At 46.8% G+C, this 26,124-nt stretch overlaps 1 protein-coding gene across 6 annotated transcripts in view; it reads left to right on the top strand.

Annotated features, from left to right (window-relative positions):
* The window catches only part of msi2b (musashi RNA-binding protein 2b), a 483,338-nt gene that overhangs the window by 406,870 nt on the left and 50,344 nt on the right, over positions 1-26,124 (top strand). For 4 of the 6 annotated variants that reach the window (XM_052035983.1, XM_052035982.1, XM_052035981.1 and 1 more), the window contains exon 11: positions 6,393-6,452. In XM_052035983.1, coding sequence (XP_051891943.1) covers positions 6,393-6,452 — 60 coding nt within the window. Of the gene's footprint in view, positions 1-6,392; positions 6,510-26,124 lie in introns of all 6 variants that reach the window. The other 2 variants (XM_052035980.1, XM_052035978.1) reach the window with 1 other exon arrangement.

Raw genomic sequence — 26,124 nt, 5'->3', positions numbered from 1 at the left:
ACTACTCTGCTTGCCAGTGAGACCAGAGCCCATTAATAGAGAATTCAACCACATCTTCTTTGCCCAGAGAGTGGCTGGAATGAGGGGCTCACTACCACTGAGGTGAACAGTAGGTATAGTTTAAAATGGAAAAGGATTTGGAGTCAGGCTGACTTGAAGAGGATTCTAGGAAGGTTTGTGTGGTCCTGTGGAATGGAATGTTTATGCGATAACTACATTCGGTTGTAACCAGTCCAACATTGTAACAGTTCCAATACTGCCAGCATAAAGCCAGTAATCTCTTGTGTGAGCGGCCTTGAAAGAAGCCTCTTGTGCATTGTACCTTAATTATCTCAGTAGCATCTCCAGCCCTTATGGGTTGTCACCGACTTAAATCAGCGACAGCTTGTGCAGGGACCGGTGTGGGCCATTGTTGGGGTAGCCGGTTTGTGCATTTGCTAATTGAACTAATTTGACCTGGAACGAGTTAAAAAAAATCTTCCCCGGACCACATCAGCGAATTCCCAGACGGAGTCCTGTTTTCCCAGGGTTGTGAAACCTTTGAAGTGCCTACGACAAATTCCCTTCATCCTTACGCTGACTGCTCTGATTATTTGAAGTAAATTTATTAATAAGCCTTTCTGTACAAAAAAACACACAGCTGTTTGAGTTTGACAAATGGGTGGAGGTTTTCAGAAAGAAATGATGGGAAAAGGCTTGCGTTTCCACGGTAACCCCCGTGGCCATGAGGCCTTCCAAAGTGCTTCACAGCCAACGGAGGCCCCTCTGCAGTGTAGTCACCATTATAAAGTAGAAAATCGGCAACAGCCAATTTGCGCACAGCAAGGTCCCATGAACGGCAATGTGATGATCTTTTTTTTAAGTATGGTTGAATGTGGGATTAATAAAAGCCAGAACACAGATAGGAAATTCCCCTGCTGTTTGAAATAAGATTGTGGGATCATTTCTGTCCACCTGAGAGGGGAGATGTTTAAGTTTCATATCTTATCCAAAAGACTGCACTTCCAACAGCGCAGATCTCTTTATACTGCACCACAGTATCAGCCTAGATTGAGACTTGAACACACAACCTTCTTACTCAGAGCTCTGACCTGCTTTGATGTCATTAACCCTTCCATGCTGGGAGAAAAATAAATCCTCCTGATTCATTCTGGGGCAGCGTCTCTTTAATTTGCTTCCAACAGCAATGCTGGTTTATGTTGTCTGAATAAACCTTAAGGCCATCAGTTACCCAACAATGGGGAACTCTAACACCACTGGAGAAAGCACAGGAGCAGAGCTGGTGGACCCACTGCCTCACAGCACCGGGGACAAGGTTCGATTCCAACCTCCGGTGCTATCTGTGTGGAGTCTGCACGTTCTCCCTGTGACTGCATGAGTTTCCTTCAGATGCTCTGGTATCCCCCCACCTTCCAAAGGCATGCGGGTCAGGCAGTTAATTGGGCAATGTAAGATACATCTAGTGTGTAGGTGAGGGGTAGAATCTGGGGGAGAGTTGATGGGAATATGAGGAGAATAAGAAGGGATCAGTGTAAGTGGATCTTAGTGGCCAGCATTATCGTGCAGGGTCTACTTTCCTGCTGTCTGACCTTACTGTCCACCTTGATTCATGCAAACACCACCAGTGGCTGGGACAACAATGTAGCAACAGTCATACTACATGGTGCTCTCAGTTCGCTAGATCTGTTTACACTCATATATTCTGCACCATTAATTGGTAATTGGTTTATAATTGTCACATGTACCGAGATGCAATGAAAAGCTTTTGTGTGCATGTCATCCAGACAGATCATTCCATACATCGAGGTCATACAAAAGGAAAAACAAATTCTGCATTTTGTTATTGTTCTTCCTTTGAGCGAAAAGGGAACGTCTAGTGGAGAACTTTGTGAGATATTTCAGAGGGGGAACCTGTGACCAGTCGTGGCTTTGGCTTCCTTGATGTTACGCAGAGACCAATAGCTCTGGATGTAAAGAACGAGACTGCCATTTCTGTGGTACTCTTCCTGGCCTCAGGTGTTCCAAAGTACCTTACGGGCAATGAAATGTAGTCGCTATTGTGATGCAGGAATTGTAGCAGCCAGTTAGAGTCATAGAGTCATACAGCAAGGAAACAGGCTCTTCGGCCCAACTGGTCCATGCCGACCAAGACATCCATCTAAGCTAGTCCCATTTGCTGCGTTTGGCCCATATCCCTCTAAACCTTTCCTGTCCTTGTCAGTTCTCACACAGCAAGCTCCCACAAACATGGTAATGAGCAGATGGACTGTTTCCTCCTTGTTACTGAATGCTGGAGAAATATTGGCCAGGGCACCCAGGAGAACTCCCTGTTCTTCTCTGAAGTGGTGCTACAAGACTTTTACAGAGGGTTCATGTAGCTCTCGTTTAGTGTCTCATGCAGAAGATAATCAGTACTGTACTGGACCATGTTCAAGATGCTGGCACTGGCACTGGCACCTGCTATTGCTAGCCCTGCTCGTCTGCTGCAGTTTGTGACTGTGATGCTAAGGATATATTTATATATTTATGTGAAGAGGAAGTTGTTAGTTCAGTCGTAACACATCCATCCAGGTAGAACGGAGACGCAAGAGACTGCAGATGCTGGAATCTGGAGCAACACACAAAGGAACTCAGCAGGTCAGGCAGCATCTGTGGAGGGAAACGGACAGTCGACGTTTCAGATCAGTGCAGATGAAGGGTCTTGACTTGAAACATCAACTGTCCATTTCCCTCCATAGATGCTGCCCGACCTGCTGAGTTCCTCCAGCATTGTGTGTGTTGCTCCAGGTAGAACCTTCAGTTGCTCCAAGGATGAAGTGGGTGCTAGATACACCAGCTCCTTCTCTTGCTGACAACCTCAGTTCACCATTTGCTCCTTTCCAAATTCTCATGGTTCTTCTAAGGTTTTGGTTTAACCTTTTTGTTTGCAATCTTGGCAGCTTGCTTGTGAAGGTTGTGGGCTCAGTCCAGATGAAGGGTCTCAACCTGAAATATCGACTCTCCGCTTCCCTCCACAGATGCTGCCTGACCCACTGAGTTCCTCCAGCAGTTTGTTTTTTGCACCACATTCCAGCATCTGCAGTCTCTTGTGTCTCCATCATCCAGGCTATCTCTCTAGTGCAATACTGAGGGAGTGCCACACTGTTATTTACTACCAATTACCATCACTTTGCTGACGACTGAGTAGTAAATGCGCTGCCCTTCATACGTGACCATCCCAGACTGATGAGGGGTGAACACAACTGCCACCTGGTGGATTGTGCTGATGGTGCAGGACAGTTCCATGGCAGCCTGATGAATTTGACAAATCTGGGTGTTCCAAATGTGCCTGTTAGAAAATTTAGCTCAGTTATCCCATGTCATATGCACCCATTTCATATTTGAAGTGAAAGGTAAAACAAAGTTCCCTTCCTAAGAAAGATATACTGGCATTGGAGACAGTCCAGAAGAGATTCACTCACCTAATTCCAAGGATGAAAGGGTTGCCCTGTCAAAAATGGCTGTTAGATCTGTATTCTTTGGAGTTTAGAAGAATGATAAATAATGCTACTGAAAGATTTAACATCCTAAGGAGGTGTGACAGGGTAGAGGCTGAAATGTTTCCACAAGTGGGAGAGTTTTGAACAAGAGGAAAGCTTACAAATAAAGGGGGCAGTCATTTAAAACTGAGATGCGTAAGAATTTCTTCTCACAGAGGGTGAGAATCTCTGGAGTTCTTGACCCCAGAGGGGTTATTCGAGACTAGATCACTGGAATTAGTTAAAGGGGAAATTGAGGGCTGTGTACACATGTAGGTACATGTGAGGGCGTGATGTGTCCGTTTGTGTCTCTCTGTGTGTCATAGAGTCATAGAGTTTTACAGCACAGAAACAGCCCTTCAGCCCAACTCATCCACAGTGCCTTCCAGAGCTACTCCCATTTGCATTCATTGGCCCATATCCCTTGAAGCCTTCCCTATCCATTAACCTGTCCAAGTGTCTTTTAAGTGTTGTACCCACCTCTGCTGCTTCCTCTGTGTGTGTGTGTGTGTGTGTGTGTGTGTGTGTGTGTGTGTGTGTGTGGGATGTGTGTGTGTATGGGGTGTGTGGGATGTGTGTGTGTGTGTGTGCGCGCGCGCGCGTGTGTGTGTGCATGTGTGGGATGTGTGTGTGTATGGGGTGTGTGGGATGTGTGTGTGTGTGTGTGTGGTGTGTGTATGCATGCAGATGTACATGTGTCTGTGAGATTGTGTATCTGCAAGCATGTGTAACAAGGTGTCAGTGTGCTGTAGAGCTGTGAATCTGTGTGAGTGATGAGTGTCTGAGAATCCATGAGTCTGCAGCTCCAGTAACAGGCTGGCAGAATCCCCACCCCCTCCACAGAACAAACCCACTGACCCATCTGCCAATGCCCTGTGACCCAAGGAGAAAGGTGAAGGAACTCAGTGTGGATCCCAGGAGGAGGGAGGGGAGTTCTTCTTTATTGGTTTGAGCTTCCAGCTGGAGCTGTGGTGAGTCTGCAGAATAATGAGTCCACTTAAACTCTTGGGGAAATGGGTTCCTTTTCCATAGCAACAGTTAAATGGGCCAAACAGACCTGTCCCCACAGTGCACTCGGCTGTTGGAGCATCTTTACCCACTAATGATGAAAGATTCATTACTTTAACCCTTTAGCCAGCTTCCTGCTTCTCATGCTTGTGTTTTCTGCACTGTGTTCATTAAAAGCTTATTTAATAAACAATCAGTGGCCTTGCATTTCCTGTTATCAATCTTCTCTGCTGTATTTCAGCCAAAGGGAACATTTTGATGGACCCTTCTCTTCCCGTCCTGATTGCAGGTTGCCTTAGTGGTTCGTTCCCCATCAACAGCCAATGAGTTCCAGCAAACCTTTTCTTTATTCATTGTGGGTTTGTGAGGGGCTCTCAGAATAACCTGGGCAAGTACCTGCAGTGTATTTAGTAGATGGTCCACACTGCAGCCTCTGTGTGCCAGTGGTGGAGGGAATGAATGTTTAGAGTAGTGCATGAGGGCTCAGTCAGCTGCAATGATTTGTCCTCGACAATACTGAGTTTCTTGAGAGCTGTTGGAGCTGCATTCATCCAGGCAAGTGGAGAGGATTCTGTCGCACTCCTGACTTGTGCTTTGTAGGCAGTGGAAAGGTTTTGGAGTGTCAGGGGGTGAGTCGTGCTCCAAAGGAGAGCCAGCCTCTGATTTGGTCTTATAATCGCCATATTTAAGTCGCTGGACCGGTTGCGTTTCTGGTCAGTGGTGACACCCAGGATATTGGTGATGAGAGACTGCGATGGTAGTGGCATTGAATGTGGTCAGACTCTCTCCTGTTGGAAAAAGTCATTACCTGGCACTTTTGTGGGGTGAATGTGAGCTGCCACTTATCAGCCCATGCATGAACATTGTCTGCAAACATTCAGGGACTTCTTCATTTGCTGAGAAGTTGGACATGGAACTTAAAGTGTAAACTTCAAATCCCTACCTCTGAGGCTCAGGTAGGGGCACCCGGAGAAGAGGACATCCCTTTAGAACTGAGATGAGGAGGAATTTCTTCAGCCAGAGGGTGGTGAATCTGTGGAATTCTTTGCCACGGACGGCAGTGGAGGCCAAGTCATTGGGTGTATTTAAGACAGAGATTGATAGGTTCTTGATTGGTAAGGGGGTAAGGGTTACAGAGAGAATGGGGTTCGGAAAAAAAATCAGCCACGATTGAATGACAGAGCAAACTCGATGGGCTGAATTCCTAACTAACGTAGGTCATAGAACAGTACAGCACAGGAACAGGCCCTCCGGCCCACGATGTTGTGCCGAACTAATTAAACTAGTAATTAAACGCCTATCTAAATTAATCCCTTCTGCCTGCACAATGTCCATATCCCTCTATTCCCTTTACATTCATGTGCCTGTCTAAGAGCATTTATCGTATTTGCCTCCACTACCAACACTGGCAGCGCGTTCCAGACACACATTGTGTAAAAAAAGAAACTTACCCCACACTAATTCTGCCCCATGTCTGATAAGATAAGATAAGATATCTTTATTAGTCATACGTACATCGAAACACACAGTGAAATGCATCTTTTGCGTAGAGTGTTCTGGGGGCAGCCCGCAAGTGTCGCCACACTTCCGGCACCGACATAGCATGCCCACAACTTCCTAACCCGTACATCTTTGGAATGTAGGAGGAAACCAGGCACCCGGAGGAAACCCACGCAGACACACGGGGAGAACGTACAAACTCCTCACAGACAGTGGCCGGATTTGAACCCGGGTCACTGGTGCTGTAGTAGCGTTACGCTAACCACTACACTACCGTGCCTGCCACTACCGTACCGCGCGGAAGGCTGTCCGACTGTCCGACGGATTTACACATCCTGCGTCTCTCTCTCTCCTCCTTGTACGCAGGCTTCCCCGCAGCAGCCTACGGTCCAGTGGCAGCAGCAACGGCAGCAACGCGAGGCTCAGGTAGGGGCACCCGCGGAAGAGGCGGCTACATGGCATACCCTCAGAATGTACGGGCAGGTAAAGCTCCGTTGGAATTCTGTGTGGCTGCAGCTGTCCATCGTCACTCTCTTGTCGGGTCTCTGTCAGCTCTTGCTGCGCTCTGGGGCGGGGGCGGTGCGGGGTGAGAAGGGGGCGGGCCGGCGGGCAGGCGGGAGAAGGCGGGGTGGGGGGAGGAGGGGGGGGAAGGGGTGTGTTCACCCGAATCCGCAGGCACTCATCGTCCTGAGCTACAACAGCAGGGAAGGCCCTCGTTAAAGCAAGGGTGGGGCACATCGTTACCAGGGACAGTGAGTGGGTGGGAAGCTGACCGGGATACTTGCCTCTTTTCAAAAGTTAAGCCATGGTTCGAAGTTTAACCCCTATGCAAACGTGCGCTGCTTGCAAAGGATTACTTTCCCAGATTTCGGTGTGCTGGTTTTAACTGTGGTGCTGAGCAGTGATTGGCCAGTTGCTGGATTAGGGCCCTTTCAATTCTGTGCTGCTCCTTTCGAGAAGCAGTTAAAAAGATTTTGAGGGAGCAATAATTATAGCTGCCCCTGTAGCAAGACTTCCTGGCTTAAGTCAAAAGATCCCGCCTCTCCCTTCCTCTTTTGCCCCATTCGACCACCTCTCTCCTTTTCTCACTCTCTCCAGTATCCTTGCTTCCACCTGTTCAAACACTTTCTTAATTTGGGTCTTTTCCTTTCACGTGCTTGTTTTCTACATTCACTTGCTCCCTCCAATCTCCACCCCTCTTCCTTCTTTCCCTCACCTCTGCCACCCTGGTTCTCACCTTTGTCCCTAACCCACATTCTCACTCTGCAGACCTTCCCCTTCATCCTTTCCTGTAATCCCTTCCTTCACTTTACCTTGTCACCTTTCCTTCTCATCATCCTTTCTTTAACCTCTGCCTTCCATTCTCCTAGCCCCTTCCCCATCCCACTTTCTCTTTCCCTCACATCTTCCCATCTTTGGCCTTTCCCTATCCCCCCTCGTCTCTCTCTCTTATTCTCTCTCTCCCACATCCTCTCTCTCCCATTCTCTCACATTCTCTCTCATTCTTTCTCTCTCTCTCTCTCCCCTCTCTTTCCCTTCTTCCCCTCCATCTCTCCCCCTGCCCCATTTACCTCCTTGTCAGTTTTCCTGCTGCCAGCTCCCTAACCAGCTAACCTGGCTCATGAGTGCTCTGCCCAGAGTCTGTAGAGATAGCTTCTAACCTTGCTTCCATCACTTAATTAGAGTGCTTTTGGTGCCATTTTTTAAAAAAAAAATATATATATTAAATCATTTGACAATTCTATGCCTGAACCATTTAACGATGTTGACATGGTATTAATATCTTTGCAATATACTGAACTTTGACAGCCACAAAGATGGCTCTGGTTGGCAGGTTTGACGGAATGCCCTGGCTCCTGATGTGTACTGGGTGCTGGGATGAGGGCTGTCTGCCAAACTCCAAAAATTATCATTCCATTCTAGTTCAGCCTCACGAGGTTAAGGAGGAACTTTTCGCTGACTAGCCCTGGACAAAGGTTTAAGTCCTTCTGAAAGGGACTTGGCTGCGGTTCATTTCGTTGTCTGCTGTGCCCCCATGGAGTGAAACCTCACGTGGTTACGCCTACTGGAGAGGGCTTTGTCTATCATGTGATGCTCTCCCTTGTCACAAACCCATATGTGACCCTTCCAGCCTCCATCTCGAAGGTTTTCTGTTCCTGGAGAGAGAGAGAGCAAACAGGGAGTGCCAGGATGCCACACATCACTCCAAACTTTTGGCTGCTTCCCCCCACTGGAACTGCTTAGACAATCATTGCTTCCTTCTCACCTCCCTCTGGCTGACTCAAGACACAGAGAGACAGCCGCAATGCCTCACACCCTCTGACTTAGCACCCCACTTCTCGCCAAGGCATCCATTTTGCATCGGGCTGCCATTTTGCCCTCTCTTCCTGAAGGACTTGGTTGCTTTCCTGTGCTCGGAACTGAGGGAACTTGCCCAGTTGCTGGGTGAAGATCTCCCTTGAGGATGAGCCTTCTGGTCAGGAAGGCCCTGAGGTCCACACACCATGATGGCAAGAAAGATACTGGAAAACCACAGCGACCCCTCACCATCACTTTGGGAAGCCGCTCCTGTTCTGCGCTGTGCAAAGACAACTGCACCTTTACTTGGCTGCATGCCGAAGAACTTCATCAGTGATGACCTCACCTGTCCCTTCAGTGGTTGGAATCATCTCCCATGTTCTAGCTGCAATGTTCTGAGCCCAGGTAATGGCACGGTTGGGGGTGGGGGGAGAGGGGGCTGATCGACAGCGTGAGGTACAAAGTATTTCATCTCTTTGCTGCCGAACATGCTTCTTCCTGAGGGTTCACCAGCTGAGGATATCCCAGCCCTGGCAAAGCCAGGCCAGGCTTCAGTCCGACCCCTGATGGCGGCAGATGGGAATTGGGGGAAGTAAGGAGGATGAAGAAGGAGAGACTTGGTTCTCTCTTTGTCCTTATTCAGTGATGTCTTGAGATTCTACTTTACCCTACCAATTCTCTCGATAGGAGGTGACACACTGGTGGCTTTCTGGCCCATTGTATCCATTCTGCTGGAACAATGCAGCAGTAAGCCCACTCCCCTGTTTGCTCCCCACATCCTCTGCTGACGATACATCAGTTCCTCTCCCAAAGGAGACAATGGTCTCTGCCTTAACCCTGCTCTCCAGCAAAACTGTGTTGAACTTGCTCAGGGGAAACGGGAAACTCAAGCTGGTTACAATATGATTCCTTATAATTCAAGGTGTAATCGTTGCCCAATCAATGAAACTTAGGGTGGAATTGAGTGAAGCTATCTTGGGGGGCCTTCTGTTAGAACTCTTGCTCCCTCCTCACCTTCTCTGGCTGCCACAAGACACAGAGAAACACACACAATGCTTCACACTCTTTGAGTTAGCTCCCCACTCTACAGCTTTATCCACGCCATGGTGCAATGGAGTGAGTTCCAGTGTCTGTGGACTGTGAAGTTCCCGGTCCTTTGGATTCCCAGCGGTGGGAAAGTACCAAGCATTCACTGGGATGAGAGGGAAGAAGAGTCCCTCTCCCCTTGGGATCGCCCTGACCTTAATGTGAGCTACAATGGCAGAAGCTTAACGGTCAAGATGTCATCCTTATCACCTCATCCAGAGCTTGAACTTTGACTTTGGTCATTGGGGGGGTTTAGTGGGGAGAGAAGTCAGGGTGGAAATAAAGTGGCGATGGGGGGGTTAGAGAGGGGGGCGAGCAATTCATCTCCACACACACCCACACACAAAGAATGCCATCCCATCTGGGTTTGGAGTATTGGCTCATTCTCTGTAGGACCTGCCCTCTCAGGACCCCTGGGCCGTTCCCTCAGATCTGCCAGCTGGAATATAATCAAGTGAGCTACATGACTCTATCGGTAGGTGTGTGAGTAGTTATGTCTTTTTGTTTTTTTATTCCCTCGATTGGTTGGGCCGCTGTGAGAGAGTGTTTCTGAGGCAGTGCTTCCCACCTCTCTTTCACTCGGACCTGCGCACCTCCATCTCAAACACTCTACTGAGCGTGCTCAGCGGGAAGGTTTGTCCTCGCCTATTAATCCTGTCACGTGTCCAACTTCCAACGTTAGCTGCATGTCGCTTGTTCTTTACATGAAAGAAAAACACACACTGCACAGACAGTCAAAGAAATGAGAAACATTCATATCTACTTGAGAGAAATGTTGTCTTTATTTGTTTTTTGTTCGATTCCTGTACCCTTTTTATTTGAATTTCTTTTTTTCTTCAGTTCCTTGTCTCCAGTTTCATGAAACATTCTCCTCTGTCCTCTCTCTGCCTGCATTGCCTCTTCTTTAGTTTTGTATGTTTCCTTTCTGCCTCTGGAGCTGAGATGCATGCTTATGTGAGGTGTAGTTGGCAGCTCCCATAACCGTCACAGTGCCAGACCTTTCCGGTAGCTGGACCATTTTTGTGTTGGACCAAACCCCTCCCCATTGACTCTTTCCCAAGTTTGGAGCCTGACCCCCTCACCAACCACCCCCCCCCACCCCGCCCCATCTCCCTCAAAGACGCTGCTCTCTTACTTGAGACAGGCGAGGCTGACGTGGTCAAGGAGGCACATTTGGACAGGCTTCAACAAGTGTGCCATCTCCAAGTGAGCATGGTGTGGACAGGCAAATGCAAGTGCCTTATCCCCTTCCTGGTCCTGATCTCAATCCCAATCCCATCTGCACTGTCTTGTTGGATAGAAGCACTTACATTGACCTGGGAGTGTGGAAGCCAATGGCAAGTTCATCCTGGGATCAATGGATGACACACACCCAAGAGGTGTAGACTATTTTCTAAATAGAAAGAGAATTCAGAAACCAGGGGTGCAAAGAGACTTGGGAATCCTAGTTCAGGATTCCCTTGAGGTTAACTTGCGGGTTGAGTTGGTCTTAAAGAAATGCAATGTTAGCACTTACTTCAAGAGGACTGGAACATAAAGGCATGGACATACTGCTGAGGCTTTATAAGGCATTGGTCAGACCACACTTCAAATGTTGTGAGAAATACTGGGCCCCGTATCTAAGGAAAGATGTGCTGGCCCTGGAGAGGGTCCAGAGGAGGTTCACAAGAATGATCCCAGAAATGAAAGGCTTGACGTATGAGGAGCGTTTGACATCTCTGGGCCTGTACTCGAGGGAGTTCAGAAGGACGAGGGGGGATCTCATTGAAACCTACCAGATACTGAAAGGCCTGGATAGAGTGGATGTGGAGAGGATGTTTCCATTAGTAGGAGAGTATAGGATCTGAGGGCAGAGCCTCAGAATAAAGGGGCATCCCTTTGAAATGAGATGAGGAGGGAATTCTTCAGCCAGGGGGTGGTGAATCTGTGGAATTCATTGCCACAGAGGGCTGTGGAGGCCAAGTCATTGGGTGTATTTAAGGCAGAAGTCAATAGGTTCTTGATTGGTAAGGGGGTTAAGATTTACAGGAAGAAGGTAGGAGAATGGGGTTGAAAAAAAGCCATGATCGAATGGCAGAGCAGACTCGATGGGCTGAATGGCCCAATTCTTCTCCTATATCTTGTGGTCTTATCTTAAGGGGTAGTTTGGGTTTTCCCATTCTACACTGTTGGAATCCGGAAAGCATGGAATTGAAAATTAAGGATTCGGGAAAGACGGGGAGATTCTGATATTTGTTTCTTGTGTTGGTTTGGGTTTGTGTTCACATGATGCAGGTGGGACCTTAGAAAAAGGAATGAAAACTCATCCTTGGTCACACAGAGTAAACATACAGTGAAGCAGTGTTGGAGTCCTGTCTCTGCATGCAGGCTGCTGCTGGAATTCAGTTCTGTTGACTTCAACAAATTTAGGAACGCAGTTTCTGCCCACTGCATATTTCGTGCGTTGCAACTGAGGGTAGGTTTTTGTCTCCGGGTTCCTGAGGCTAATCGAAAAGGTTCAGGGCAGGCGTGTTGATGATTGAGAACCCTCAGGAGTCCTGCAAAGGTTCAAGGAGACAACCAGGGACAAGGAACGTCCTAGTCCTTTCCTGTCCAACTTGAAGCTGCAAGCCCTTACTCCTTTTGCCCATATCCTGAAGACTCCATCCCTCAGGTCGGACATGGTCAGCGTCAGTCCCATTAGTTCTGTTGTACTTTTTCCGCCTTCCCACATTATCTTGACTAGTTCTGGTACCTGAATCCGCAGCAAGGCTCAGGACAATGTTCTTTTGAGTTGTTTCTCAATAAAGGGATATTTTCCTACGGGGGGAAGATTTTCTGTAGTAGGGAGGTAGAGTAGTTGTAATTACCCAAGTTGAAAGCCAGTAGGTGAGAATGTGTGGTTCAACTGTAGGAAACCTTTGTAGTAACCACACAAGGTGGGGAAGGGGAACCATAACTTGGACTGGGATGTCACTAGGGAGTATGTATCACAAGTGTTGCATACCTGTGGATGGTGTTGATTTGTGAATTTGCATCATTTGTATATTTAATTTTACAATTTGCATTTTACGGGTGTTTGTATGATATTACCTGAACTGGAGGAACAGAATAACTGTTAACCCACGGTGCCCACATCTTAAGGGAAGTCCTTAGATACAAATATGTTGCCCTGGGTCATACTTCTCTCCGGTGCAGTCGTCCTCCTGAACTTGGCAGTGAGCTGAGAGGGACAGTGGGGAGTCAGATGCACTTTGTATCTGGCTCCTCACCTTATGACTGATAGATCTATTCATTTGAAAAGGATTGTCACCTGAATGGGGAAGGAAGTGAAGGGAAATGGTTTGGACTTTTGTCCTTTATTTTACATAATATTTATATTTACAATCAGTTTATATCCGTTCAATATCCTCATAAATTCATTGTCTGTAACCTTTTTTAACTTACTTAAGTCTACTTCAACTATTTTTAAGTGCTTTTGATTTTCACGGATGTTTGAAAATGATCGAGGGGGCCTCTGACTGCCAGCAGCCAAGACCATTCAGGCTGGTTGGAGATGGGGCATCAGCCACCTGAGAGCTCGTTGCCTCTTGGGGATTGCTCTACCTCTTGGGGTAACCGTGGCAATGAGGCCTGCAGATTAGTTGAACTCTTAGACAATGAAGGTCAGTGTGACTCTGGGGGATGACTGGGGGGGAAGGGGGGGAGTAGCAAGTGTGAGGTGGGGGCTTTGTCGAGACAATCCGGCTCTTGAAGAGCTCCCTCTTCCCTTAGAGCCTTCCTTGGGCTCCTGCCGGTCTTATGCTACCAGCCCTCTAGTCCTTGGCCAAATGACCACTGTTTGTGTGTGCGAGCCAGTCAGCTATTGAATTGTGATGGCACCATTTCCACAACATTCTGCCCTTCCCCCCCAGATATGAACATGTACAAGCACCATGGATTTTGTGGAGACGATTCAATGGTTAGCATTAGGTAGCAGGGAATCCTGACCACCCCTTTCCAGGTCCAACCCTAAGGGGCACTGAGCCCAATTGCATCCCACTCCCAGTTGTTACCAGTGACATCCCAGGACATGGGCTCTCTCTTGGTCCAGGAGACTCACAATGAGCAATCTCACTGAAAGTAGCCATGTGGTTTGTAAATACAAATTACAGATGGGCTCATTTGTAAACGGGATTGGAAGGTAAGCCGTATTAAGTTTATTGAATCTTGGAAAACTGTGCATCGGTCTGGACACTGTGTGCGTGAAGGGTTAACTGGAATGAAACCATAAGTGAAGGGTAGAAAATAAAAGCTCAATTATCTGGCTCTTTAATAATTGGTGATCTCGAGTACCAGGGACTTCAGAAGCACTTTGGAGCACTTGGGCCAAAGATGGGGCAGTGGTGAGGGAGCACCCTGTCAGACATTGGGGCAGTGTGAGGGAGCAGGACCACCCCTTTGCTCTACACATTGCTTATACCTGTCCCCTTGCCTGCTGGGTATTGCTGAATGCCAACTCATTGATGGGCACTGGAGTAACTGTATTTCATTTCCCTTATTCAATAACCTTCAGCTTTATTGATTAAATGAATGGGTAGTTAACTCTGGACGACAGGGCATATTGGACAAAGGCAATGGAGGAGATGGTCATGGGCATCATAAACACTAGCATTGACCCATGCAACCGAATAGCCACTTTCGGTGCTTTGTTGCTCCTTAGTTTGTTCTCTGAATCTTAACAACACTGAAGGCTTGTGTTTACTTTGCTGACATTGAACAAAATTGGTAATGAACTCCATAAAGGAGAGCAAATCCACTGAGGTTGCCCTGTCCCTGCCTGGTTGCTTTCACCTGTACCTGGGCCTTTGAGCAGACGGCTTGCTCCTGCATGGCTGCCTCAAGCAGGGAGTTATTCCTACAGCCTTGTAAAATAGGGAGAGTTCTGTTTAAACACCATGATTTAAAGAATAAAATGCTTGAGAGAAGGCAGTTTCCTGGAACCAATTCTCTATCCAGCTTTGCCTAATAACAAGGAAAACACACAGACCCCAAATGGGCAATGGCGGTGTAGTGGTTAAGTTATGGGACCAACAGCCAGAGTTCTGGTCCATTGATCCAGAGACAGAAGTTCGAATCCCACTGTGGCAGCCAGGGAATTTAAATTCAACTAATTAAATACAAGACACTCATGGAACTATTGGATTGTTATTAAAAACCCATCTGGTTCACTAATGTCCTTTAGGAAATCGGATGTCCTTACCTGGTCTGTCTCCAGATCCATCAATGTGGTTAACTCTAACTGTGTAGAATCAGGAGCAACTGGGGATGGGCATTAAATGCTGGCATTTCCTTTAATGGTACCGTCCCGTAAATGATATAAAAAAAGAATCAGACCCAGAAAGAGAATAATACCATAAAGATATAGGAATGGGGTGAACTGGTCAGGCCCACAAGGCTGTCCCAGGATTTAATGTCATCTAGCATGGTCCTTGAACCTGCTCCTACTTTCTCATAACTCTTAATACCATTGGTTAGTAAAAATCTGTCAGTCTCAGGTTTGTGATTAATGATTGACCCAACACTAATTGATGTTTGCAGAAGAGAGATTCATTTTCATAGCCAGTGAAATATTGTAGGAATCACGGCAGCCAGTTTGCGCACAGCAAGCTTCCACAGCCAGCAATAGTCTGTCTCCTCGTCAGCAGTGGGATCTTTCACATCCACCGAGGGAGCAGACGGAAACCCCGTTTAACGTCTCTTTAAAGACCTGCCGATGAAAAATGGGTCCATCGTTCCAGAAAACAATTTAGAATCTCATGGAATAAACAGCACCAAAGGGACCATTCGGCCCATCTAGTCCATGCTTGTGTACATATCCAACACAAGTCTTCTCTAGTAGCATCTTTTTGAAAGGATCAGAGCCTTTTACCTCACATGTAATACCTCCTGTAATAGCAAACCTACATTATGACCCCTCAGTGAACCAAGAATTTGCTCCTCATTTCCCAGTTGGATTTATTAGCAAATGTTGTTTGTTTACAGCCCTTGGTTTAAGATCACATGCAGGTGGAAATGTTCGTTCCATCTCTCCCCTGACCTGCACAATGTTTACTTGTAACATGGGAAAGATAGCAGCCAGTTTATCCTCAGCAAGCTCCCATAAATGGCCACACCGTAATGGTCAGGTAATCAAGCAGAAGGGTAAGTGTTAGCCAGGACTATTGGGGAATAAGCCGTCTGCTGTCCCTCAAGATACTGCCACACGAGAGAGATGACGGGGCCCCAATTTATTGCCTCATCTAAACCACAGCATCTTTGACAGTGAGACACTCTTTCTGCAGGCCAGCTAAGAGTTTTGTGAAGGGAGTGGCATTTGAACCCACAACCTTGCAGCTCAGAGCTAAGAGAGCTACTAACTGCGCTGTATCTAACTCAAGGATTACACTGGAGTCTCCTGGATGTGAAGGCTAATGACCAAGACACAACCGCTAGCAAACTCAGAAGAATAATTTCGAGTGAACATTAAAATAACTTACCTTCTTCTTTCAACACATTTTGTTGATTAGTTAGGAAAATGTCAGCGATGGGTAGACAAGAGTGTTCGCTCGCAACAGCTGGGCACCTCAGTGTCTGCGCACATCCAGTTGCTTGTAGTAAGGTGATGTTCCATGAGAACAGAGGGCACCAGGTACCCAGTGGCGGGTGGGCTGGTTGGAGTCTCAACACTATGTGTTGACATTCTCTCCAAATGTGGAGTTCTAGCTTAATGCCTCGACGGTGCAAGGTCAAAATTAGGGATCAGCGTAAACAAAACACTGGTGAATTGCCAGGACCAGAGATTTGATCGGTGGCTGTTCTGCATATCGGAATAATTGGGGAAAAAGAAAGGGATGTGATGGAAAAGCACAGAGTGTGGACTAAAAATAATTGCCCAGTGTGACGACCCTTTCTGGTCCTTTGGTAAAACCATGAGCTGAGGGAATCCACTCACATCAGCTTGTGCCTCGGTGTCGTCTGAAGACCTGGTCCTGATGTGGTTACTGGTCTACAGGCAGACAAATGAGCTGCAGGGGAGCATTAGATGTAGAAGCAGCCATTAAACTGGTTAGACCTGAACCCTACTCTGTGTCATGGCCAGTCCATTTCCCTGTCCAATCCTTTGATCCCATTTGGACAAAAAAAAAATCCATCTGTCTTAACCATGAACATGCAGCGTCAACTGTGCTCAGTACGTCAAAGCCCCATGTACTGGGGCAAGACTTCCCTATTCTTATACTCCAGCCTGCTTGCAAGTACTCCCATGCCAAGTCCCTTCCTATTCACAGGCTGTTTTGTCAGATTCTTCCAACCTTCACACTTATTACATTTGTAGGCAACACTGTAAACTTCCTTCTTGAATCTGAAACTATTCTGAATCACTTCATTTGAGTTTTGATTTCTCAGTCAGAGAGAGGACACTAATGGAAGATCAGGAGTAAAGTAACTCCATCAAGGCTGACGAGGTCACCGACTTCTGCAGGGTGTCCCAATGGTGAAAAGGAGGAACGTCTTAAACATTCTGATGTGGGCACGAAGATCTGCCCAGGACCCATTATTAGATCCCTGGGGAAGGCAGCATCAGTCTAGTAATGATATTGTTCCTACATTCAGGCTTTACCATCTTCCAGCACCATAGCAGGATGTAGATACAGCTAAACTCTTTTTTTATTATGACAGAATAAACTTTATTCATCATAAAAAACAAAACATATACAACAATAAACAGTGCAAACCTTTTACATTCATGTGCAGACCAGTCATTAGTGTTAACTTTTTTTATACCCACAGCACCAATGCCACTCGTGTGGCTCCCTGGGGTGATACCCCAGTCCAATATTTACAATATTTAAGGGATTTCCTCGCCTGACCCTGCCCATCCATTTCCAGTGACAGAAGAACCCTAAACTGTAGTCCTTCCCCACCAAGCCCTTGCGTTGGCTACACCCAGCTTCATTGCGTCCTTCAGCACATACTCCTGCAGCCTGGAATGTGCCAGCCGGCAGCATTCCCCTACAGACAACTCGCAGTGCTGGAAGACCAACAAGTTTCAGGCAGACCAAAGAGCGTCTTTCACCGAGTTGTTGACCTTCCAGCAGCAGCTGATGTCCGTCTCTGTGTGTGTCCCCGGGAACAGCCTGTAGGTCACCTCTGTTACACTGCTGCTGGGGATGAACTGTGACAAGGACCCTTGCATCTTTCGCCACACCCTCCTCGCAAACCTACAGCCCGCAAAGAGGTGGGCGACCGTCTCGTCCCCAGTGCAGTCCTCCCGGGGGCAGCGCGCGCTGGGAGTGAGGTTCATACAGCTAAGCTCTTGCCCCAGCACAACAGCAAAGAGGCATTTTTTGCAAATGGGCTTCCTGTGCTGTAACGCATCTCCTGATTTGTGCCGCCCTTCAGTGCTAGGTTGACTAAACCACACCACCACTGCATCTGTACTTTGTCTTGCTGCAAGACTCATCCAGTTGTGGAACTCTCTGGACCACGCTGAGCATCATTTGAAATCTCGGTCATGTCCGTGTGACAGTCGGTGCAAGGTTTACGTTTGAAACCACCGAGCAAAAAGAAAACTCGTTATTCCTTGCTGTTGCTGAGTTATGTTCTGTGGGAGCCACAGGAGCGCATTGAGGGTTGGGCAGTGTTTGGATCTCTGTGGGATCCTTTGGGATTCACCACCTGATAGCCCATTAACCTGTCACCGGTTTGACAGCTAGTTTCTGGATTGATAAAATCACAGAATTTAAATAGCTCATGTCTACTTTAATAAACCACCACTAATTTGTTCATTTGGTTAACTCGCTGCTGGTTTGATTAACTTAAGCATGGTTTCAATAACTCATTGCTGTTTTGCTACTGTGGCTTGTTCTGTGCTCAGAGTTAACTCAAGTAAAGATTTTTAAAAATAACCAATTAGTAATCACTATTCCTTAATGTTTCATCAGTCATTCAGAGGCTGACTCTAAACAAAATGACTGAACAACCTCTGCATTTTAGATTAAATTAATGAGATGTCTTAATCACACTGCAGTCGCTGAACAAATAGTGACAGTGGATTGAGGGAATTTAATTCTCTGAGCATGAATACCAGCAGATAATGAGCTGAGGCTCATCTTTGGAGTGGAAACTGTAGCACCAAGTGCAAAGGCTTCAGACAGTGGCAAACAGCTGGAATGCTGGACTGGGAGGAATTGGACATTACTTGACCTGCTGGAATTCTCTACAACGGCAGCCTTTAGGAGGAGAGATTTGATCGGCAGCTGTTCTGCATAACGGAATAATTGGGGAAAAAGAAAAACGTGATGGGAAAGCACAGGAGTGTAGATTAAAAATAATTGCCCAGTGTAACAACCCTTTATGGGGTAAAACCATGAACTGAGGGAATCCACTCACATCAGCTTGTGCCTTGGTGTCGCCTGAAGACCCAGTCCTGATGTGGTTACCGGTCTACAGGCAGACAGAAGAAGTTTAAGAAAAAATATTTTATATTTTAGTCTAAAAGTTTAGTTGAGATTATTTCTTCCATCGCCTGCAAGCTTCTCAACGCCATTTATTGGAAACACTCAGCAGGTCAGGCAGCATCCGCGGAAAGAGAAACAGTCAACATTTCAGGTCTGTGACCCTTCGTTAGACCTGCGAGGTCTTCCAGCATTTTCTGCTTTTGTCTCAGATTTCCAGCATCTGCGGATTTTTTGATTTTCATTCAAGTATTTATTGTTTGTTTAAACCCTCTGGACATCCCTCATTGCAAATGGTTAGTTCAGAGCCAAGGGCATTGCTGTGGGTGTGAAATAAACAACTGGGTAATTAATTGAATTAAATTCCCCATTAAGGTGGATTTGAGCTCATGTGTCTAGATCAGTACTCCTGCCCTCTGGGTGATACACCTAGTAACAGAACCACTTTAGCATGATAGCTCCATAGTGGCCTTGATGAAGTGTAACACAAGGGATCCTTGCACAGTGAGGGATCCAGTGGTTTCAGTTGATGCATTGAATGCGAGAAGCTGTCCTTAGATAGACATGCAATGGGGAGTCATGGAGTCATACAGCACGGAAACAGGCCCTTTGGCCCTACTGGTCCATGCCAACCAAGATGCCCATCTAAGCCGGTCCCATTTGCCAGCATTTGGCCCATAACCTTCTAAACCTTTCCTATCCCTTTACCTGTCCACCTGTCTTTTTTAAAAGTTGTCATTTTACCTGCCTCATCCACTTCCTCTGGCAGCCCGTTCCATGCAGATACTACCCTTTGTGTAAAAAAGTTGGCCCTCAAGTTCCTTATAAGTTTTCGCCCTTTCACCTTAAACCTATGCCCTCTAGTTCTTGATTCCCCAACCTTGGGTAAAAGACTGAGTGCATTCACCCTACCTCTGCCCCTCATGTAGGGTGGGAGAAGAGCAGGCATTCAGCAAGGGGGTTGGAGATAGCACAGGGTTTTGAGAAAGGTTTACAGAAGACAGAAGGTGAATTATGTGAGGGGGAGGCAGTGAGGTCTTAGTTCTGAGGAGGTCACCAATCTGTGACATGTTAACCCCTTACTACAGTGGCGACCCACCGCATTGCCGTAGCACCTGCTAAATATAAAGCAGGTCAGTTGTTGGTGGAGGGTAGAAGTGTGCAGTGTGCCTGGGTTCTGTAACACCTTGTCAGGTACTGGATTTGAGCAAACCATGAGCATGTTTGTCAATAGCCCAATACTTTTATCAGATGCAGGAACTCTGACTGATCATCTCCACTGCAGCCCATTAGAAATGCCAATGTGCTCAAGAAATGGGCCGATACCAACCGTGAATTATTTAATAACATCTTTAATCTTTAATGAGAGAAAGCGTGTCATCGCTACTAAATCCGAAAACATAGGATCTATTCAGAATAGATAATTTTGTTTAATGAATGTAGCTTGCATTTGCAATTATACATTATTAGAAGGTAAAATGAGTTAATTACCACAATTTCTTTCTTGCTGTGTTAGGTTGCAATAGTAGTGGCTCACAACCCAGTCCCCTGCCCTTCCCCACTAACCGCCCCCTCCCCCCCCAATCGCAGTCTGCTAACAACCCCCGTCCCTTTTAACAACTCACAGTGGCAGTTTGGAACCATCTCTCTCTCTGTGGACATCCAGCCTCCCACTGCATTAGTGAAGCATCTTCAAGATGTAGACACTGATACAGGAAACACAGCAGCCAATCCATGCAGGCTTGAGGGATGGTCAACATTTCCGGTTGGGACCCTTCATCAGAACCTCATGCAGGGTCCCGACCCAAAACATCCACCATCCCTTTACCTCCACAGATGCTGCTTGACTGATTAATAAGATGAAAGGTCATGGAATTACAAGTAGGATAACAGAATGGGTGGAGCATTGGCTGGTTGGCAGGAAGCAAAGGGTGGAAATAAAAGGATCTTGTTCTGGTTGGCTACCGATCACTAGTGGTGTTCCGCAGGGGTCGGTGTTGGGGCTGCTTCTTTTTTCCTTGTACATTAACGATTTGGATGAAGGAGTAAATGGTTTTGTGGCTAAGTTTGCGGATGACACCAAGATAGGTGGAGGAGTAGGGAGTATTGAGGAGACAGGAAGGTTGCAGAGAGACCTAGGTAGTTTAGGAGAATGGGCAAGGAAATGGCAGATGAGATTCAATGTTGAGAAATGTGCAGTTGTACACTTTGGAAACAGAAATAATGGGCAGATTATTATCAAGAAGGAGAGAAATTAAAAGTACAGAAGTACAAAGGGACTTGGGGTACTCGTGCAGGATACCTTAAAGGTTAACCACCAGGTCAGATCGGTGGTAACGAAAGCGAATGCTATGTTGGCATTCATTTCGAGAGATATAGTGTATAAAAGTAAGGAAGTGTTGATGAGGTTCTACGGGGCACTAGTGAGGCCTCATTTGGAATACTGTGCACAGTTTTGGGCCCCATATCTTAGGAAGGATGTGCTGACGTTGGAGAGGGTTCAGAGGAGATTTACGAGGATGATTCCCGGAATGAAAGGGCTTACGTATGATAAGCATTTGTCGGCTCTTGGACTGTACTCACTGGAGTACAGAAGAATGAGAGGGGACCTCATAGAGACATTTAAAATGTTGAAAGGACTGGACAGAGTAGATGTGGCTAGGCTGTTTCCTTTGGTGGGTGAGTCCAGGACCAGAGGGCACAATCTTAGAATTAGGGGGTACAGTTTCAAAACAGAGATGAGGAAAAATTTCTTTAGCCAGAGGGTAGTGAATTTGTGGAATTCCTTGCCACATACAGAAGTGGAGGCCAGATCACTGGAGGCGTTTAAGGAAGAGACAGATAAATATCTGAATAGTCAGGGTATCAAGGGATATGGGGATAAGGCCGGAAATTGAGATTAGAATAGTTTTTTTTCCTCCCCCATTTCTCATTTCTTTTTCTTTTTTCCCTTTTCCTTGGAGCAGACTCGATGGGCTGAATGGCCTACTTCTGCTCCCTTGTCTTGTGATCTTGTGAATTGCTCCAGCAGTTTGTTTTTTCCTCAAACCTACCGTTATACTTTGCTTCCAATGTTGGTAAGTTGTGTGTGGGAGAAAACACATTAGATTTATTTCCTGGTGTAATGATTCAGCCATGAACTCTGTGTGTGTGTGTGTGTGTGTGTGTGTTAGTTATGACAGGTTAGGGAAATATCAGGGAATGTTGTGGTGAGTTCTCAACAGAGCTGTTTGCTTTGGTATCTGTGTTAATGAGAGGGTTGTGAGTAGTGTGTGTTTATATCTTGAGACTGTGTCCCATGCCCCTTCGGTGTGACTTTACAATGCAGCTTCACCTGATCCCCTTCAAATTACAAGGAACTTATTTAAATTAGAGTCTCATTTGAAAAGGAAATTGAGTGCTACAAGCAGGAGATGCCTTGGGCAAAAGCATAATGGGTCTTGTCAGCAAGCATAGGCTTCTGAGCGGGGGCTGGTGGAACACAAACCTGCCCAGAGGTTGGGCCTGGGTTATTGCCCAGGGGAGCCTCTCCACGCATTTTTACAAAGGCAGCCAATTCTCCCCCTCATGGTGAAGCCAATCTCTCTGGTGGCTGTAGAAGATCTCACAGCCACAATTGGAAGAAGAGCAGGAGAGTTCTCTCCAGGGTCTAGGCTCGATACTGCTGCGTGAGGATTAACACTAACATTAATTATGTTGCCTGGTCCTTATCATTTTGTTGTTTCGAGAGCTGTGCATAAATTTGCTGCTTCATTTCCTGCACTTCCAAAGCACGTTGGTGCGAAGGGGTTTGGGACGTCCTGAGGCAGTGCTAGTTTTCTATGGAAATGTAGGATGTGTCCTTCTAGTGCCCAACATCCACATCTTCCCCTCGCTGTGATTTCATCAAAGTTCTTCAAAGATCTCACAAAAATGTTCTAAAGTAGTCTGCATCTTCCATAAAAAAATGTTTTGCTGCAGGTCTTTTTAAGGCACATAGTTGTGGATTGGGGGAGCATCACTGTAACACCTGCAGTGAAGTCATATTGGAAAATAGTCTCTGAAAATTGTCAATGGCTGTTTTTGGGTGTGTTGGGTGGATGAATTAAAAGGAAAGGGGTCCACGAGGCGCTCTAACCAGGCAAGCCCTTGCAAGGTCTGAGACCTGACCTCACCAGGAATGGCCTGGAGAAGCAGCATGAGTCTTTACCCATCTCTCTGGCCATGTTCCAGCCAGTTACCTCATCACCAAAGTTAAAGTCGAGTTTATTGTCATCTGCACAAGTATATGTGTGCACAGGTGCAATGAAAAACCTACTTGCAGCAGCATCACAGGCACATAGCATCAGATAAGCAGCATTCACAAGAAAAACGTCAATTAAACATAAATTATATACAATTTTTACAAGAAAGAACACAATTAGAACAAAAGAAACCAAAGTCCATTGTAGTGCAAGGTGGTCATATTGTTGCTAAACTGAGGTAGTGATTAGGGTTGTGCAGGTTGGTTGAAGAACCAAATGGTTGAAGGGAAGTAGCTGTTCCTGAACCTGGTGGTGTGAGACTTCAGGCTTCTGTACCTCCTGCCCGATGGTAGCTGTGAGAAGATGGCATGGCCCGGATGGTGGGGATCTTTGATGATAGATGTTGCCTTCTTAAGGCAGTGCCTCCTGTGGATACTACTGATGGTGGGGAGGGATGTGCCTGTGATGTATCGGGCTTAATCCACTACTCTCTGCAGCTTCTTATGATGCTGCGCATTTGAATTGCCGTACCAGACCATGATGCAACCAGTCAGGATACTTTCAACAGTGCATCTGTAGAGGTTTGTTACTGTGTTCAGTGACAAGCCGAACCTCCTTAACCTGCTAAGAAAGTAAAGACACTTACCTTCAATGTGGAGGAAGAGTCACCATGTCATCTCAGAGGTTCTCAGAGAGTGAGGGTTTGCTTGGAAGAGGTGTCCATGGGTCGATCCAAAAAGACCTTTCAGGAACCTTCTCAGGCCAGTTCATTAGCCATTCAACAAGCCTTGTAGGATCTTACTGTACGTTCTCACCTGGAGAGCGTCATTCCAGATGCTGCCTGATCTGCTGAGTTCCTCCAGCAGTTTGTTCTTTACAGGAATTCCACGACACCCACCTGTTGTGCACTGTTCCACAGCCTTTATCTCTTGGGCCTTAAGGTGACTTCCTGGTGACCAGAGAGCTTTTCTTCTAGATTCATTCATGGGACTCATGCATCACCTGACCCTGATGGCTGCGCTTGCACCTTCATGATATGAGTATCTGTACTCAGGACATCAGGGGTCGGCTCTCAGTGTCGGGACTTCACTGTCCCACTTACCTAGTCAGGGGCCCTCTTTTACCATGAACTGCTCCCTGGGTACAAGTTGTCTACAGAGCCAGCTAACCGATAGGACTTTAGTGAATCCTTGTGTCAAGGTGGATTGATTTGGCATCCCATGTTCATTCCCATGTCGTTGCCAGGAAGATTAATTTTTGCATACCATGCTGATGTCATCACAGTTAGTTGGGGGTCCTGCCCCCTAGAGTCTGAGGAGGGGTTGTTCCTGAGCCACACAAGAACAGTGGAGTTAGAGTCATAGAGAGATACAGCACAGAAACAGGCCCTTCAGCCCAGCCTGTCCATACCGACCATCGACCACCCATCTACACTAATCCTACTTTAATCCCATATTTTATTCTCCCTGCCTTCTCATCGACTGCCCTCCAGATTCTACCACTCACCTACACACTTTGGGCTGTTTATAGGGGACTATTAACCCACCAACCTGCATGTCATTGGGATGTGGGAGGAAACCGGAGCACCCAGAGGAAAACCATGCAACCACAGGGAGAACATGCAAACTCCACACAGACAGTGCCCGAGGTCTGGACTGAACCTGGGTCTCTGGCGCTGTCGACCAAAGGATGTAGCCTGGTAACTCTGCAGCGGCAGCTGTGGGAGGGCCACACACAGCTGAGTATAAGTCGACCCTCGACGTGCGAAGCAGGTGGTACATTGGAGCTGAGACCCACTCAAGCCCAATCATTCACTGAGACCTTTTGTAGAGCCTCCTCAACAAATCTCTACAAAGGAAATTGGACCTTTTCTTGTTGGAGTGCCTCATGGGTGATCCCTCCAACAAAGAAATAGTCTGTGTTCCTTTACAGAAAAGTTCAGTGTCAAGGCTTCATTATCTGATCTTCATGCCAGTGTTAGTGCTTCACCTCAGCCTGCAGACTTGCTCCCTCATCTGACTTAAGAGAAACTTAAACCCCATGCAACCTTTGATCCTACCCCCATCCAGCCAGCATGCAACTGCACCCTCGTTCTGTACATTTGACTCTCTGAAGCAGAAACTCCAGGGATTGAGGGACGCATACTCCTGGGCACTCAGAGAACAAGCAGCACTCTTTATTTAACATTGTTTTTCCAAGTTTGAGATAAATTGGCATCTCAAGTGCCGTTACCATATGACTGCATAGTCTTACATCACAGGAGGAGGCCATTCAGCCCATTGTGAGACAGCCAGCACATTGTTTACTATTGCACGAATGACCTGGAGGAGGGAACGAAACACATCTAACCTCTCCATTTTAAATATGTAACCAGTTCAATTGCATCTGCACCCTACATCCCTTAAGGATCTGTTCCCCAGATCAAATCAATATGCTGCACCCCTCATCTCCCACCAATCTTTTCTGCCTCTCGCTTTACCTGATTCTGATCCATCCCAAGATGGAAAATGTTTCTCCTTTATCCTATCACGCCCCTTTGTGAACGCGACAGTCTCCATTAGATCTCGCACAGCCGTTCCAAGGTGAACAACAGTGGTGCATGCTATCAGCAGACAATCTCCCTCTATGGGGTTCTACCATGCACTTGGTATCGAGGCTAATTCCAGAGAGTGGTGTGGGGGGTGGGGGGGGGGGGGGGGAAGTGTCAGAGGCAATGTAATACCTCAGGGATGGGTGGGGTGCAAGTCACACCACACATGGCTCCTCAATGCACTGTGTAGGGCAATGCACCCTGAAACCCTTCCCTCCTAGCAGCCTTTCGTAACGGATGATATTTTAATGCAAGTGACTGTTAGCGAAGAGACTGTGGTCCTGTTTCCATGGCTACAGAGATTGTCTCATTTGGTTTACAGATGAGCAATGACTACCCAATTAGAGGGGACAAAAAATAATGCAACCCTTTGTTGCAGATTAGTCATTAATATTAATGAAAGAGCTGTCAAAACTGTTGTAAACATTTGATGTAAATCCAGTTAG

This window comes from Pristis pectinata, chromosome 21 (assembly GCF_009764475.1).
Source record: "Pristis pectinata isolate sPriPec2 chromosome 21, sPriPec2.1.pri, whole genome shotgun sequence".
NCBI lineage: Eukaryota > Metazoa > Chordata > Chondrichthyes > Rhinopristiformes > Pristidae > Pristis > Pristis pectinata.
The sequence above is the reverse complement of the archived record's forward strand: the minus strand, read 5'-3'. Positions and strand labels throughout refer to the sequence as shown.